The 15633-nt window shown below is 43.4% G+C and overlaps 1 protein-coding gene across 1 annotated transcript; it reads right to left on the minus strand.

Moving 5' to 3' along the window:
* Positions 1-48: 48 nt before the first annotated feature.
* Positions 49-10490, minus strand: NRBP1 (nuclear receptor binding protein 1). Its single transcript, XM_039887543.1, has 18 exons — positions 10335-10490; positions 7430-7659; positions 7120-7242; positions 6828-6929; positions 6371-6460; positions 6185-6225; positions 5722-5816; positions 4181-4264; positions 3930-3988; positions 3661-3759; positions 2067-2199; positions 1785-1890; positions 1588-1638; positions 1367-1502; positions 1141-1194; positions 988-1051; positions 680-735; positions 49-602 (listed from the first exon to the last, which is right to left on the minus strand). Exons 2-18 carry the CDS (start codon positions 7637-7639, stop codon positions 498-500), a joined length of 1608 nt encoding a protein of 535 aa, XP_039743477.1. The 5' UTR covers positions 7640-7659; positions 10335-10490; the 3' UTR covers positions 49-497.
* Between the last annotated feature and the right edge of the window lie 5143 nt (positions 10491-15633).

Genomic DNA, 15633 nt, shown 5'->3' on the forward strand with positions numbered 1-15633 from the left:
TCCGCGCCCCGCTCCCCCTAGCGGGGAAGGCGCAAACACACAGGACGCTTTTAGCAAAAAGTAGACTTTTATTACAGCAGCAACTGAGGCGAATCAGAATGGCCCCCTAGGGCCACCACTGCAGCACCACCCTTCTCTCCCGCCCCATCCGCCCCAGCGGGATTGTAGAATTCGGCTCCCCCAGCGCCCGTGGGCCCCCTTTCCACACAGGCAGGCCAGGAGCCGGCAGATCAGCTACTAGCCCCCAACTAGAAGGCGGCTGCTGAGAAGGCCCAGGCCCCCGTCTGTGCAAAACAAGTAAACAAAGTGCTGAGGGGAGGAATAAAAGGGGAAGGGGTAGGGTGATGCTCAGAACCAGGGAGCCCCAAAGCCCTCCTGAATAATAAAGGAGAGAAGGGGCTTCACAGGGTAATACTGACTGGGGGGGAGGGGCAGGAAGGCTGCAGCATATCTAGTGACAGCCACAGCTCAGATTAGAGGCCTGGCCCAAGTGAGCTCTAAGAGGAGACGGTGACAGCGGCTGAGTTGAGGGTGCTGTTCCTGGCAAAATTGAACTTGTTCAGGGTCTCTTCTAGCAGAGAAGTCAGCCGGCTCTGGTCAGCCTGGGGGAGAAGAGCTCAGTGAGATGGGCTGAGAGCAGAACGGAGGTAGCCAGGGCAGCTGAAGGCAGAAATCTCACCTCACTTATGAAGCCCAGCTGCACCAGCTCAGCTGCCAACTCAGGGATGTTCTCATCTGACAGAGGAACAAGAGAGGGTGAGTATGGTGTAGGAGTGAGGGGCACAGGGCCCTTTGCATAGCCCCAGTCAGGTTACCCTGGCTGGGAAAGAATGATACAAGCAAAACCTTTAATTTTAAGGGCTAATATATTCATTTTATGTAAGTCAGTGTGTGTTACTGGCTTGTCACCTTCCCCACCCCTGAATATGTTCCTCACAGATAAGACTCATAGACTTTCCCATTCTCTGAGGGAAAGGAGAAACTCACTTGGCATCAGGTCACAGCTCAGGTGCCGGTTCAGTTTGTCCTCCAGCTTCAGCAGAAGTGTTAGCTGGAGAACAGAACAGTGAGAAATTGAGGCTCGTCTGCCCTGCCCTCTGGCCACCCAGCTCTATATGCAGCCCTGGCCCTGAGCCTTACGTGGTGTTTGACTCCCTCCTCCACTGACTCAATGTTGCATTGCATCAGCACCACCTAGGAGGAGGGGACAGAGAGGGTTACTAGAGACCAGTGAATGACATGTTTGCCAGGGAGCAGAAACACATTATTTTCTCTAATAGACATAGTCTTATTTAAGATGTCCTCTCTCTCTTCCATGGTGACCGTGCCCACACCCACATCCACATCCACATCCATACAGCCCCACCTTTCGGGTCTCCACCTCAGCTGGTTCAGGTGTTGGAGTCTTGACAGAAGGCGGCACCACAGGTGATGTCACCTCCTCCTGCTGTGGCTGTTGGGGCCGAGGCAGCCCAAAGGCTGTCAGGGGGTAGATCCCATTCCTAAAAGGAAATTAGGTCACATGGGCTCTGTGGATACCTTAAGTCACCCATACCTGCTTCCTCAAGGAAGCCTTCTCTCTCTCACCTGACATCTTCAAGGAATTTATCTAATTCCAGAGCTGGTGACTGAGAGTACCTGGAGGAGAAAAGATAGAAAAAAAAATGGAAGGAAATAAGCAAAATAGCAGATTCAACCATTCCCAGACAATGCACAGTTGACAAAACCCTCAGGATGGTGGTGACCAATCTGTCCCTTTCAGACCTTTTCAGTTAGTTACTCACAAAGTCTGAACTGGTTCTCTTCCTGGTCCAGCAGGGATTTCAGCCAGTACAGCACTGGTATCCATGTTTTTGGTGATCTCCTCCAGCGCATTCTCTGGGATCATATCTGGAGGGCATGATGGAACAGGAAGTTATGGATATATAGTCATATTAATGTCATAAAACAGAGGTCCTGTGGGGTAAAGAATCCCTTTGGAAGTAAAAGAGGAAAGACAGCATGCCAGTGATAGTTACAAGGCTCCATACTGGAAGAAAATTCCTAAAAGGGCCAAGGGAACTCACGTTGGTGTCCCACAATGCAGTGGGCAGCAAGAAGTTTGAGTGAGGGCACTTCAAACAGTGCTGGGTGGAACAGAAGTTCTCTGGCTGTTGGTCTGCGAGCAGGCTCAGACTGCAGGCACTTTTGAATGAACTCCTAGAAAACAGAACAAGTGAAGGAGTTTGACAATCACCCCACTGTGTTCATCTTTATCTCAATATACTTAGCACAGGATTTGGACATACTAGGTACTCAACTCTGGTTGAGGGAACAAATTACTAACTGTATTTGAAAGGCTTCGAAAACTATAAAGTATTATATAGAAGGTGTCATTCATCGTCTTTTTGGTTTTAATTATTTTTCTGCTTTCTAACCACAAGCTCTCTCTTTTACTATTCACACTTATGATTTTTTCCCTTATTTTCTTCTTTATTATCCCATTCATTGCCTGCCTACCTTTTCTAACCCTCACCAAATTTACCTTCTCTCTTCTAAAACTTACCAACTGAGGTCAATAAAATTCACCATCTTTTTATTTCCCAAGCCTTGTACCCCAATTTCCTTTGTCTACTACAGTCATTTATTAAATACACTGGATTTCCCATGCATCTTCTAAACCTCACCTTCTACACCTCCTGTACAATTAACCTGCTTTCTTCCTTTCAATCTTGAAGGCCAACAAGGTCATATACCTAATCTTTCCCTTAACGAACCCTAACAATGAACTAGACATTTATTCCACCATAGCCTCAAGGCTTCCCCCTAGCCTTTCTTTTCTCTCCTGCTTCCTTTCACACTTACCTAATAATTTACAAACCATCCTTGTCTGGACTCCCCTGTCCTGACTCTGCTTTCTATATCTACTAAGTCACAATGCTTATATCCTTTAAATCTTAGCTCATTATTTTGGGGCACTCTCCCTAACTAAAACTACAGTTGGCCCTTGAATAACAAAAGTCTAAATGGCACGGGTCCACTTATACATACAATTTTTTCAATAAATACCTGAAATGTTTTCAATCTGTGGTTGGGAATCCACAGATGTGGAGGGCAAGCTGTATGTATTGTTCTAAACTATTTTATACAAGGAACTTGATCATGCGCAGATTTTGGTATCCACAGGGGATCCTGGAACCAATTCCCCGCAGATACCAAGGGATAACATAAGTTTTTGAGGAGTCAAAGGTATATGCGGGTTTTTGACTTCAAGGTAAGGGAGGGTCAGTACCCTTAACCCCTGCATTGTTCAAGGGTCAACTGTATATAAATATAAAACCCAAAATGACTTATTTTATTCATTCAAATTGATTTATTTAAAAATATTAAGATGACTGTGTGATTATCTGAGGTAGCCATCAATTAAATACACATAGATACACCTAAAGTAAATGCATAACCTTTAACCCTATATTATCCATCTTAAACCCCTAATCTGCGTATGTATACAAAAAGACATGATAGACACTGCTTCGGGAAACGTTCACTGCTTTTGCCTGTCCTCTCTCTGCTTTATGTTCTCTTGCTCTTAGAAGAGAGCATATTCCCAGTAGGTAGAAAGGAAGAACAACTGAAGACACTTCAAAGTTCTGTTGAGAGAGTGACTCTGAAGATTCTTACCCTCTGTAATGGGTCTTCTAGAAGCTGGATGGCACTGCTGATGGCTTCCTGTGGCACATATGAGGACTCTCCATTGCCCTGAATCTCCAGCACTGCCATCTGCGGCGAGCGGAGGATAAAAAGGAAAGAAGAGACCTAAGAACCTCGGTGTTTCCACAGTCACTCCCTCAAGACCAGTACCTTACTTGTCCTCCCCCTCCATTTCCCCGTTCCATCTTCTAATCTGACCCCTTTCCACCACACCACCACCCCCCTTGAGGTTTCCTCACCTCCAGTGCACACATGCCAAAGGAATAGATGTCCACTGCCGTTGTCACATTAGTGACTTCTAGAGAAAACAGGTAAGGTTTTGGTAAATCAGAGGATGGGAGCAGGGGGTGGCAGAAATGCCTTTAGAAAACTTCTTGTATTTTTTCATGTTGTTCAACAGGAAGCCTAGAAGTTTCAGCAATGTTACCTCTGGTTATAAGGTAGAAACCCTGGGGCATGGGGAGAGGGCAGAAAAACTAGGATGCCTCACCTCCATACTCTGGTGCAAAGAAGTGTAGATTCTTCTGTTCTTCCCGACAAGTCTTCACATGATTGTTGATAGTGTCAGGAGCCACTGGGAGTAGGGGAGACACCCACAATCTGACCACCATCAACAAAGCATAGTCTCACTCCAGAGAGGCCCCCAAAAGCCAAATTCTCTCCTTAAGTCTCTAACCCTCAACAGGCGCAAACTTATCCCTTTCCCATCATGAACTACAGACTAAACATGATCATCACCTACCTCCCTTTTCTCAGGTCTACTGCTTCTTACCTAAGGTCCCTAATTCAGTAACAAAGGCTCCACACTAAACTAACAGGTCTATGCGGGCTTTGAGCTAGTCAAGGAGCAACGCAGCCTAAGGAAAAACTTTTACTCGTGACCTGTTCACATTCCCCAAAGCCCAAGTACATCTAATCCCTGAAGACATGAATTATGTTTGGTCTAGTTCTTTCATCCACCCTGCAAATAGCATAAAATAACAGGCAGCCCTTCCTAATGTGGGATAATTAGATATCTCAGAAACGTGGATACAGAATAAGAAAGATACAACAAGTAGATATCTTCCTCCTTATCCACCTCTGCTGACTTAAACTCAGAAATAGCTCAAAACTGAATCACTACAAATCAGTTTCACTTTTAACTCACCAAAAATTTCAGACCCATTATGTCCCCTTATCAGTCTCAACATTGCCTGCCACAGGGCTGAATGAGGAACCAGGGCCAGGCCTGATTTGGACTCACTTGGATCATAAACAATGACTACAAGTCACAGAGAGTCTGGGAGCACAGTATGGTTGGGGGGAACCAGCCTGATAATGAGGGGGAACAAGAATCCAGGATGTAAGTGGCCAGCCAGGCAGAATCCACAGGAAACAAGCAGGTTATGGAAGGGTAAGCAGGTGGAGGGCTGGTAAGGAAGAAGCCAAGCAGGCATAATTAAGCAGGGAAGGTAAGGGAACAGGGCTTGCTCCCACGACTGCATGCACTGGGCAGCCGCAAAGGGGAGCAGAGGAAGCACAAACAGAGCCCCAAGTGGGGCAGAGGGAGCTCTCACCATTAGCAAAAATCCTATGAAAGACTGTTGGGAACAGAGCAGCCCGTAAGCGGGAGGGAGGAAAACAGAGAAAAGTTGTGAGCAATGGAGCAGCCAAGCCCCAGACAAATGGCCACACAAACATCACACAGACACGGCACACAGAGATGTTAGACACTGCACACAGGTACACGGCAAATGAAAGCACTCACAGCAGGCACAGCCTGGAACTTCCTTTGGTAGGGTCCGGCCCCAGAGGCTCAAGTTAGACCTTAAACCCATCTCTTGCCCTTTCCCAATCTCCTATCAAGATCTCTGTATTTACCCGGTTTCCACTAACTGGCCTCTTCCTATGAATTACTCCTAGAAAGTTCCTTTCTCTTATCACCAGCCCACACCTCAGAATTTTGCTCGGTTCTCCCCATTCTTTTCGTCTTACCCCCATGGGTCCCAAATTCCCGAGGCTCCCCTGCCCAGAACCTCTCCCTCCCCTCACCAGAGCCAATCTTGATGAGTCCGTTGTGCTGGATGAAGATGGTGTCACAGGTCAGGTTCCCATGGATGATGGGGGGGTCACAGGAGTGCAGGTAGCTGTGGGGGCACTGGGCTGTTAGAGGGGCCACTGGGAAATTAAGGGCAGGGGGAACCCAAGGGTTAAGAGGAGCAAGGGCCTGGTGGTCTCCTGCTGGTCACCACAAAGATAATCCCCACACTCTGAATCTCCATTATGCCTGAGGAGTTAAATAGTTGGATGAGCACTAGGAGAAAGAGGTGGGAAGACAGTACTGTGGTTAGGGCATTCGGATGGACCCTTTAAAAGACCCATGGGGGCCTAGTCTTGACAGTATATGACTCAAAGAAAGTGGGGAGAGGCAGCAAAGAACAGCAGAGTAGTGTTCTGAAATCTGGAGGAACTAAATCAGAAGACATGGGAAAGACACTAACTAGATCCTACTTACCTTAGGGCAGAGAGGATCTGTGTGCACCAGCGCTTCCAAGCCTGGAAAAGAATATGATCAAAAGGTCAGTAGTAATCTCCCTCTCTCAACCCTCCACACAGTTCCCTCTATCCCTTCCTGGTCAGCTTCATAATTAACAATCTTTTTAAATCCTCAAACCAGCTTAAAACTGCTCTCCCTCCATACCTTTTCATTCATAGTCTTGTGGTTTTTTTTGGTCTTCTTCAGAAATTGCTTAAGACTCCCAGATGACATGTATTCTGTGATAAAAATGACCTGGAGAGGCAAAGCACACAAATAAGGCCTTATAGTAGAAATGATCCCCTACCTGGTGACATACACACCAGAAATATGTCACATTTGGAACCTTGGTTTTTTAAGTTTCTCTCCTGTCGTTAGTACCACTTCCTTAGATTTAATAGGACAATGAAAACTACTGAGCTATGGGAAAGGAAACAAAAGTTCATTCATTTTTGCCCCATCTATAACCAGACAAAAAGCATAGGTGGTAGTCAAAACCTTACTCTCATCTCCACACCAAATGATTCCAGTTGTTTCAAAACTATTATGTTTTAATGTTTGAATGTAAGAGGAACAATAAATATAACTAGTCTCTGCAGCAAGCTCAGGAAAAAGTTCTTACCCTGGCCTTGTTCTCTTTAATGTCAGCCCAATATTTGTGAAACTTAACAATGTTGAGATGTTCCAATTGAATCAGATTATCGAATACAGCACGGACCTTTTCCTGGGAGTGGGGGAAGACATTGGGATAACAGGGTTAGAAATCACCGTAATCCAGAAGAGTTCTCCCTACCCTACCCCTCCCCAGAAATGCTCTAACCCCAGCATACTCTTAGCCAACTTCTCAATACCAATTCCTCTTTAACACCAGCATTCTAACACCCCATAAGCTGCATCATTTCACCATTACCTACCTCCTGCAGCTTGTAGTTCTTGCGCTCAGAGAATTGTACCTCATTCCACACAACCTCTACACCCTCCTCTGTATCCATGGCCAGGTATGCACTGTCAATACCTGGTACATTCCGCTGATTTACCTGAGAAGAAATTCAAATGAAAGGGAGTTAAAGTTACCTCATGAATCCTCAATTTTAATGCTTCATATGATCATCTTCTCCTAGGCTCAGACTTGTTGACGTCTGGTCTGCCTGTCTGAGAATTTGCCCCTCTACTTCTCACCACTTAGAATTCACCCTCCCAAAAGTAACACTACCATCACCTTACCTCTTCTCGCCTCTTCTGCCAGCGCCCACAGGGTGACTCTTCCAAGATCTCAGACTCATCTTCACTTTCTTCTTCTTCCTCTGGGGAAGCAGCTGAGGTTGTGGAGGTCACAGGAGGTGACACTGATGTCAGGCCAGGAGCTGAAGATGAGGATTCTACCTTTGTGTCTGAGCCACTGCTGAGTACTGTCTGGGACTCCCCTTCCGACATGCTTGAACAAACACTCAGGCCTACATTGGTTGGGGCAAGGATAGAAGGAGAAGACAGAGAGGGTCAGGGCTGATCTATAAAAACTTAATCCTAAAAACCTCATGTGGGTTAAGATGAAAGTAAAACATATACTTCCTTTAAATCCAAAATCAGAATTAGTCTTGTCTGAACATTAAAAAATCAACTACTTTCCTAATCTAGAGAAGGGAAGTTATTTTGGTTGAAGATGACCCACCCCGGGCAGGGGGAGGGGAGGACATAAGATTTATGGCAGTATAACCCACCCTTAGTGAGGTTCAAATGAACAGCAAAATCAGGGCCCCCATTCATTCTCAGGAAATACCCACCCAACAACCTTCCTTTTGAATCCTCACCTACGCCTATCTGCACTGAGCTCAAGAACCAAGCAACAAGGGCACCGTTCAGAACAGATGACTTCAGACTCCAAAATGTTCCACTAATCCAGCCTGAAGGCTGGACCTGCAGCGCACTCAACCAGTTATCCTCCTGAAACCCTCAGCTGATTGATTCTTCTAGAACTAACCTTGGCATTTACTATCCATCCCTTCTACACACAGAATAAGCCTACCAGTCCATAGTGAGGCTACCCTAAGCCAGGTGACTGGCAGTGTTAGTGACTTCATCCCTGATGATCTCACCTTCCCTGTGATGTAAGAGTGGCAAATGGGTATTGGTTAACATTTTTTTCATTCACTCATTCAACAATGTTTATTAAATATTTACTGTGGGCCAAGCACTGTCCTAGGTGCTTGAGATACAATGGCGAAAATCAAAAATGATGCTCATACCCATGCGGCCACAAATTGAAGGCAGATCTGACACTTTGAAGTGTCAGCTTTCATTTCATCTTTCATTTCACCTACATGACTTAAAAGCACCATACCCTGGGGCACTGGACCTGACAAATGTACTCCTTTCAAATACAAATAACTCAAGATACAGCCTTTAAAGGAAAAAGTACTACATAGTATAACATTTTTTCAGGGACATGGCTACTGAAGAAAAAAGAATTCTCAAAAGCTAAATGTTACTAACTGTTCAGAGAGTCATAGGACAACCATAGAATGTTATTCTAGAAAGGCTTTGGAGTTGAAACCAGCATGTGCTGGAGTCAAGGGAGTGCTCTCCAGTATGAAAATGATATTCTGGAAAGTAGAGTTGCTCCTCTAAGTCAGTTCAGAATACAGAAGCCTCTGATGAATACTAACCTTTTGAAAAACCCTCATTCCTTTTTAGAACTTTCAGATGCCCCTTCTGCCCATCTCTGTCTCCAACCTACACTGTGCTTAATTCAAGTTAGGAGAGTTTTATTAGATGACATTCTAGTAAATACCAGAGGGCAACAAAGCACTACAGAAAAAATCTGGCAAGATATTTTTCCTGTTATTTTCTAGTGTCTTGACTATCGTAGATTTTATTCAACCAGCCAGGAAAGCTACAATCTGCATGTCTTAGCATTCTACCAGAAAAGGAGTTAGAGATCATTTTCATCTTTCTTTCCCTGAAAAGTAGCTAACAGTAAGAAAGTTCATATGGATTACTTTCTAGAGGAGTTATATTTATAGAATGGATCTTGAATCTGAACAGCTAAGTAAAATTTCCAGCTAGATTACACGTGGAAATACTAGTGGAATTTAATACAAGAAGCCTGTAAACAATGAGCTCTATAAAAACCTCTAGACCCAGGGCACGGACAATTAATCCACAGTACGGCAAAAGAGAAGCCAAACTTTCATCAGTTTCCAGTCATAGAGACGCCCTTGGAACGTGCTTGTCCTCTCCTTCCCCAGCAGGCAAAATGAAGGCAATGTCCAAGACCCCCGCACCGCCCCTGATGAAATCTTTGCAACGCTAGGAGTTTTGTCCAGGGTCGTTCAGAGGTTTAAATGAGATCATATATGGAAAAGACCACTTAAGCCCCTAAAGGGAATCTCCTCGCCGCCTCCAGCGTTCACTTCTGCGCAATGTAGGTAGAGTGTCCTACAAAGTTTTTCTTCAAGACTGATTCCTTGGACTGCAACCCCTCTGCTTTTCAACTCCTCGGGAACAGCTCGCAGGCCACAGGCCTCTCGGCTGCGCTCACCCTGAGCGGACCAAAGAGGGCCTCTGAGACCTACAGGACTGTGTGGCCAGAAACACAGCACGCTCAAGAGAATTTCACACTCAACAGGTCGCCCTGCCGGGTGCTGGCAAGGGAACGCCGACCCGCCAAGCCGGCCGGCGGAGCGAGCGGCGGCCACCTCATCACAGGCGGGCCCCGCGGCGCCGCCAGGGGCGCAAGCCACGCCCCCGCGCAGTCGGCGCGTCGACCCCGCGAGCAGGCGCGGCCCCGACGCTGCGCTTCCGCAGACCGCCGGGCCCGCGGCCGTCGCCCCCGCCGCCGGCCCCGCCTCTCGCCAGCCGGAGTTCTACACGAACCCCAGGGCCTCGCGCCCCGCGCCAGCAGAATTCCGGGCCGCGGTCGCCGCCACTCGGGGAAGGTGGTGGAAGGCCGGGCAGGAGCTGTGGGGCCGAGGCTGCCCCTCGGCTCCGGTGGGCCGGATCTGGGCCGCCGAGTGAGCAGGGCCGCTCCAGACACCCGCCTGCCGGGGTCCCACCGCCCTGGGCCGCGGAGGCCGATCCTTCTGTCCTCCCGCTGGGCCTCTCCCTCCCCCTCATTTCCCTCGGTGCTCACCTTCCGACTCAGCTTCCCGCAGCCTGCGCTACCGCTTCAGCTCGGGTTCTGGGGCCGCGGACCAGACAGACTCCCTCACAGCTGCGCTCCGCAGCGCAACCGAACTGTGGGCCCCGCCCTCGCGGCGTCCGGACCAACAGATGGGCGGTGCCGCACTGCCGTTGGGTTTCCATTGGACAAGGCGGCCGGGGTGGGCGGTGCCCTGGGCAGACGGTCGCTCGCAGGAACAGTCCTTTACTCGGTCTTCTCTTGAGCCTGTCTGGCCGAAAGCTCTCCGAGGCTTTGCTGTTTTTGGTCTCAACTGGGGCTCATCTCTGTTCACCCCTCAGTCCACTTCAGGTGCTCCCGATAATTCTGCCGGGTGAACGGAAGGCCTTCTCCCTCTTCTGAAGGCGCCATGACAGTTCTAGTCTGACTAAAAGACAAAAGGAGCAAAAGACATCCTCAATCCAAGACGAGACCACCCACTTTTATTATTTGGGAGCGAGACTGCGCAGGACACCAATTATTCACAAAGGTTTAAAAAAATTACTGAACATATTAACACCGAAAATAGTTGACGCTTCGTGAATGCATAGCACTGATATTTGCCAAAACTTTGCAAGAGGTTTTCACAGACCACTCCTTTGAGCCTCATAAGAAATTGAAATGATCATTCAGTGATAGTTGACAAATGCAAAAAGCTGAATTAGAGGCATTAAGCTATTCACGAAAAGTTGATAAGAGCCAAATCTAGAATCCAAAACAGATTCATTAAATAAGACTTCTTTGAAAATACGCTTGGAAAGAATTTAGATTGCGAGGAGGAGAAAAGAAAATAGATTCTGGGTGAGCCCGCTGATCTGCGAAAACTTAACACGGAACCTAAAGGATAGAAAGAAGTTCATTATGCCATTAGACACGTATTATGGAGGGAGGAGGATAAGCCCATCATCAGAACTTGTGAATGTCATAATCGCCAAATTTCACTGTCCTTAAAGGGAATCTCTAATCCTATTTAACTGATAGGATATCTAGCAAAACTCTCATTTTCTCATCTCTTCACCTCAAAATAATTATTTTAAAAACAACCATTCGTCCTTCCTTGATTCTCTTACCTTTGAAAGAGAAAGCTCACTCTCAGAAATCTAATGAAAGTTATAAACCTTGTTTTGGATTTTTAAAAAATGCATGTGCCCACCAAAGTTAGCATATAATTTCAGGGAATTGAGGTTAAAATCTTTATTTTAATCTCAAAGAAAGAACGTTCCTCCTCTTTGCAGATTAACCTTGTTTCCCTTTGGGCTCCAAAGCAACTGGAACACCTGGCCCATGGTAAACATTCGTTAAATATCAGTCCATACTATCCTTACGGTTTCCTATTTTTTTTCTCTCTGGGCCTTAGCATTATCAACCTTTCCCTTTCAACTATGCATAGAGGACCCATTGGCATCCTTAAGCTATCATTTTATTTTTAACCTTTCATTCGTGTTTAAAATACTCAAATATTGCCAGCATTTTTATCACCTCATTTCTTTACTTTGTCCTGCTTTAAAAATGCATGCTTATTGTAAAAAATTAAAACATTTCAAAATATTTAACAATATTTAGATAGTAGCTTCTATGTGCTATGTTCCAGTTTTTATTGCCTTATGACACATTAACTCATTTAATCCTCAACGATCCTACGAATATTGTGAATTAACAATTACAGTGGAAAGTACAAATCTCTTGTAATCCTACTTCACCACAATAATTAAGATTTTGATGTATATTTCTATTTACTCTTTTCACTCTTCTCCTATGGTAGCATGTATATCACTACTTTAATTTTTTAACCACTGTAGGGTATTCCAATGGCCAAATATGCCAGTGTTTAATTAAAAACTACCAATGGATATTGGGGTTAGTTCCAACACTCATTATTATAAATAAAGCCATAACATATTGCTACATCTTTGCCTACTTGTGAAAATGATTTTTATGCATTCTTAAAAGTGGTATTGCTTGCCATATCAAGGGCTAAGAACATTTTAACTTGAATAGATATTGCCAAGTTGCTCTTCAAAAAAGTATTGAATAACAATAACACCAAGAGTATGTTAAGATATCTGTTCCCCAACATTCTTAACCAACATTGGGTATTATCTATCTTTTCAACTTTGGTGATATATTAAGAAGAAAAAATATCATGCTATTTTAATTTGCATATATTTAATTAGGAGTGAGGTTAAACACCTTTTTAAAGACTTTTTTAGAGCAGTTTTAGGTTTATAACAAAATGAGAGGTAAGTACATAGATTTCTTATATTCTCCCTGCCACCACATATGCACGCCCCCCCCATTATCAGTATCACTCACTATAATGGTGTGTGTGTGTGCATATATATATATATATATATATATACATATATTTTTTTTAACCAAGAATGAACCTACATTGACTTAATCACACAAAGTTCATAGTTTAAGGTTCACCCTCAGCATTGTACATTCTATGGATCTGGACAAATGTATAATAGACATATATCCAACATTATAATATCATACAGAATATTTTTATTGCTCTAAAAATCCTCTGTGCTCTGCCTACCCATCCTTTGCAACTATCTTGTTATTGTCTTTTCCAGAATGTCATATAGTTGAAATCATATAGTATGTAGTCTTTTCAGATTGGCTTCTTTCACTTAGTAATATACATTTAATATTCTTCCATGCTTTTTCATGGCTTGATCATTTCTTTTTAGCATAGAATAATATTCCATTGTCTGGACATACTACAGTTTATTTGTCCACCTACTGAAGGACATCTTGGTTGCTTCCAAGTTTTTGCAAGTATGAATAAAGCTCCTATAAACATCCATGTGCAGGTTTTGTGTGGGCATAATCTTTCAGCTCCTTTGGGTAAATACTAAGGAATGCAATTACTGGATTGCATATTAAGACTACATTTAGTTTTATAAGAAACCACGGAACTGTCTCCCAAAGTGGCTTTGCCATTTTGTATTCCCACCAGCAACGAATGAGAGTTCCTGCTGCTCCACATCCTAGCCAGCATTTGGTGGTGTCAGTGTTCTGGACTTTGGCCATCCTAACGGATGTGTAGTGGTATCTTATTGTTTTAATTTCCATTTCCCTGATGACATACAGGGTAGAGCATCTTTTCATATGCTTACTTCTCATTTGCATATCTTCTTTGGTGAGGTGTCTGTTAAGGTTTTTGGCCCTTTTTTAAATCGGGTTGTTTTCTTGTTGTTTTAAGAGATTTTTTGTATAATAGTTTTTCTTTGGATAATAGTCCTTTATCATATGTGTCTTTTGCAAATGTTTTCTCCCATTTTTTGGCTTGTCTTCTAATTCTCTTGATATTGTCTTTATCAAAACAAAAGTTTTTAATTTTACTAAAGTCCAGATTATTGATTATTTCTTTCATGAGTTGCATCTTTGGCATTGTATCTAAAAAAAGTATTACCACACACAAGTTTATCTAGATTTTCTCCTCTGTTATCTTCTAGGAGTTTTATAGTTTTGCACTTTACATTTAGGTCTGTGATCCACTTTGAGTTAATTTTTGTGAAGGGTGTAAGGTCTGTGCTTAGATTCACTTTTTACATGTGGATGTCCAGCTGTTCAAGCATCATTATTTTATGTATTTCTTGCTCAGTTGCATTTTCTCTTTATTTTCGTGCCTGTTCAAGTTCTTCGTGTATATTTTATTGGGTTGATCATCTTTTTCTTATTGGCTTGTAAAAGCTCTTCATATACTAGAAAAATCCCATTATCTTCTCAATCTCCTACGATATGAATCCCCTCCTATCTCTATCTCTACTAAAGCTTTACTCTCAGTTTATTATAAATTTCTACTTCAAAAACCCTTTCTCATTCCTCATTCTTCATGACCTCTTTAGCATTTGGGATCATTGAACAGCATATTCTTAAAACTCCTCTCTTGCTTTTCATAATACTGATTTATTTCATTTCTCTCTCAATGTCTTATGCTTTTATTTTCTCCTCTATCTTTACTTTCTGTTCTTTCCTCCTAATTATTAATTTGCCTGATAATGTGCCCAAAGTTGTATTCTTTGTTCTCTCTACACCATCCTTTAGAAATTATATCAGCTGATAAGCTTCCATTATTTCACTTGAATGATATTACATTTATCTCTAGCCCTCACATCTTGCCCAAACTCCAATATAATATTGGATGCTCCACTGTCACTTTAAATGTAATTTGCCTAAAGATTTCCATTGCAGGTCATTCATCCACCTCAAGAACCAATTTATTGGAAACGGAAGCCAGATGGCTGGGTGACAGAGTGAGGGGGAAACTTATATACCCATTCTGCCTTTTGAACATTGTGCCACGTGTATTTTTTATTCAAAAAAGAAACAATAGTTAGCAAATAATTTATTAAATGATTGTAAAGAAAGGCAATGCCTTAAGACTACCTATATCTATTTGCGTAATTCCAAGCTTCCCAAATGACCTGCTGACCTCATCTCCCAAGTGGACTATAGCTTGCATTGTGACATGCTGGTTGCACAAATCTAAAAATCTACTAAAAATCATTGAATTCACAGTGAGTTAATCTTATGGTTTGAAATTATACCTCCAGAATCTTTAGAGATCTTAGTTTCCATAAATCAAGGTAATTGGAAAATCTGTTGGGTTTCTGCTCTAAGCTTTTCTTGTTAATCATGCCTTCAATCAAATCATTTCTCTAGGGATCCTCTCTTCCAAAAGAAATCTCTTTTCAAAATGAAGGCATAATCAAAGGAACAAAAATGTTCCTTTGCCTCAGGCTTGGCACTTACATTTCTGCAGGTACTCAAGCTAAGAGAAACCTAGATTTCTTGATAATTGTGAATGATCTGAGGTGCTTTAAAACATACACATTCCAGGACCTTCCCTGGATCAATCAAATATGAACCTGGGGGGTGGGGAGATCTTGGGTATCTGTATGTCTAAGAATCTTCCCAGGTAATTCTGATGCAGATAGCCTGGCCTTTCATTAGGCTGAAGGTTGGTAACCATCACCCTAGCTCATGCCTTATCCCTATCTAGGAATGATTCCTTGGGACATTGTTTTGAAACTTAGGCGTCTGAGCTTCATTATGTAAGTTATGAAATAGGGACATTATTTAACTCTATATCTCTGTCATAAGAAGTTGAGTCAACTTCTAAGATAAACATAATAGATAAATAGGGGCACTATGGAATAAAAAAAAACAGTCCATCTAAATTAAGAATTCACCTGAGATTACTTGATTTCTACAATTGTATTCAATTATATTGAAATCAAATTTATTATTTATTTTG

The sequence above is a fragment of the Pteropus medius genome, unplaced genomic scaffold (genome assembly GCF_902729225.1).
Source record: "Pteropus medius unplaced genomic scaffold, Ma_sr-lr_union100, whole genome shotgun sequence".
NCBI classification, from domain to species: Eukaryota; Metazoa; Chordata; class Mammalia; order Chiroptera; family Pteropodidae; genus Pteropus; species Pteropus medius.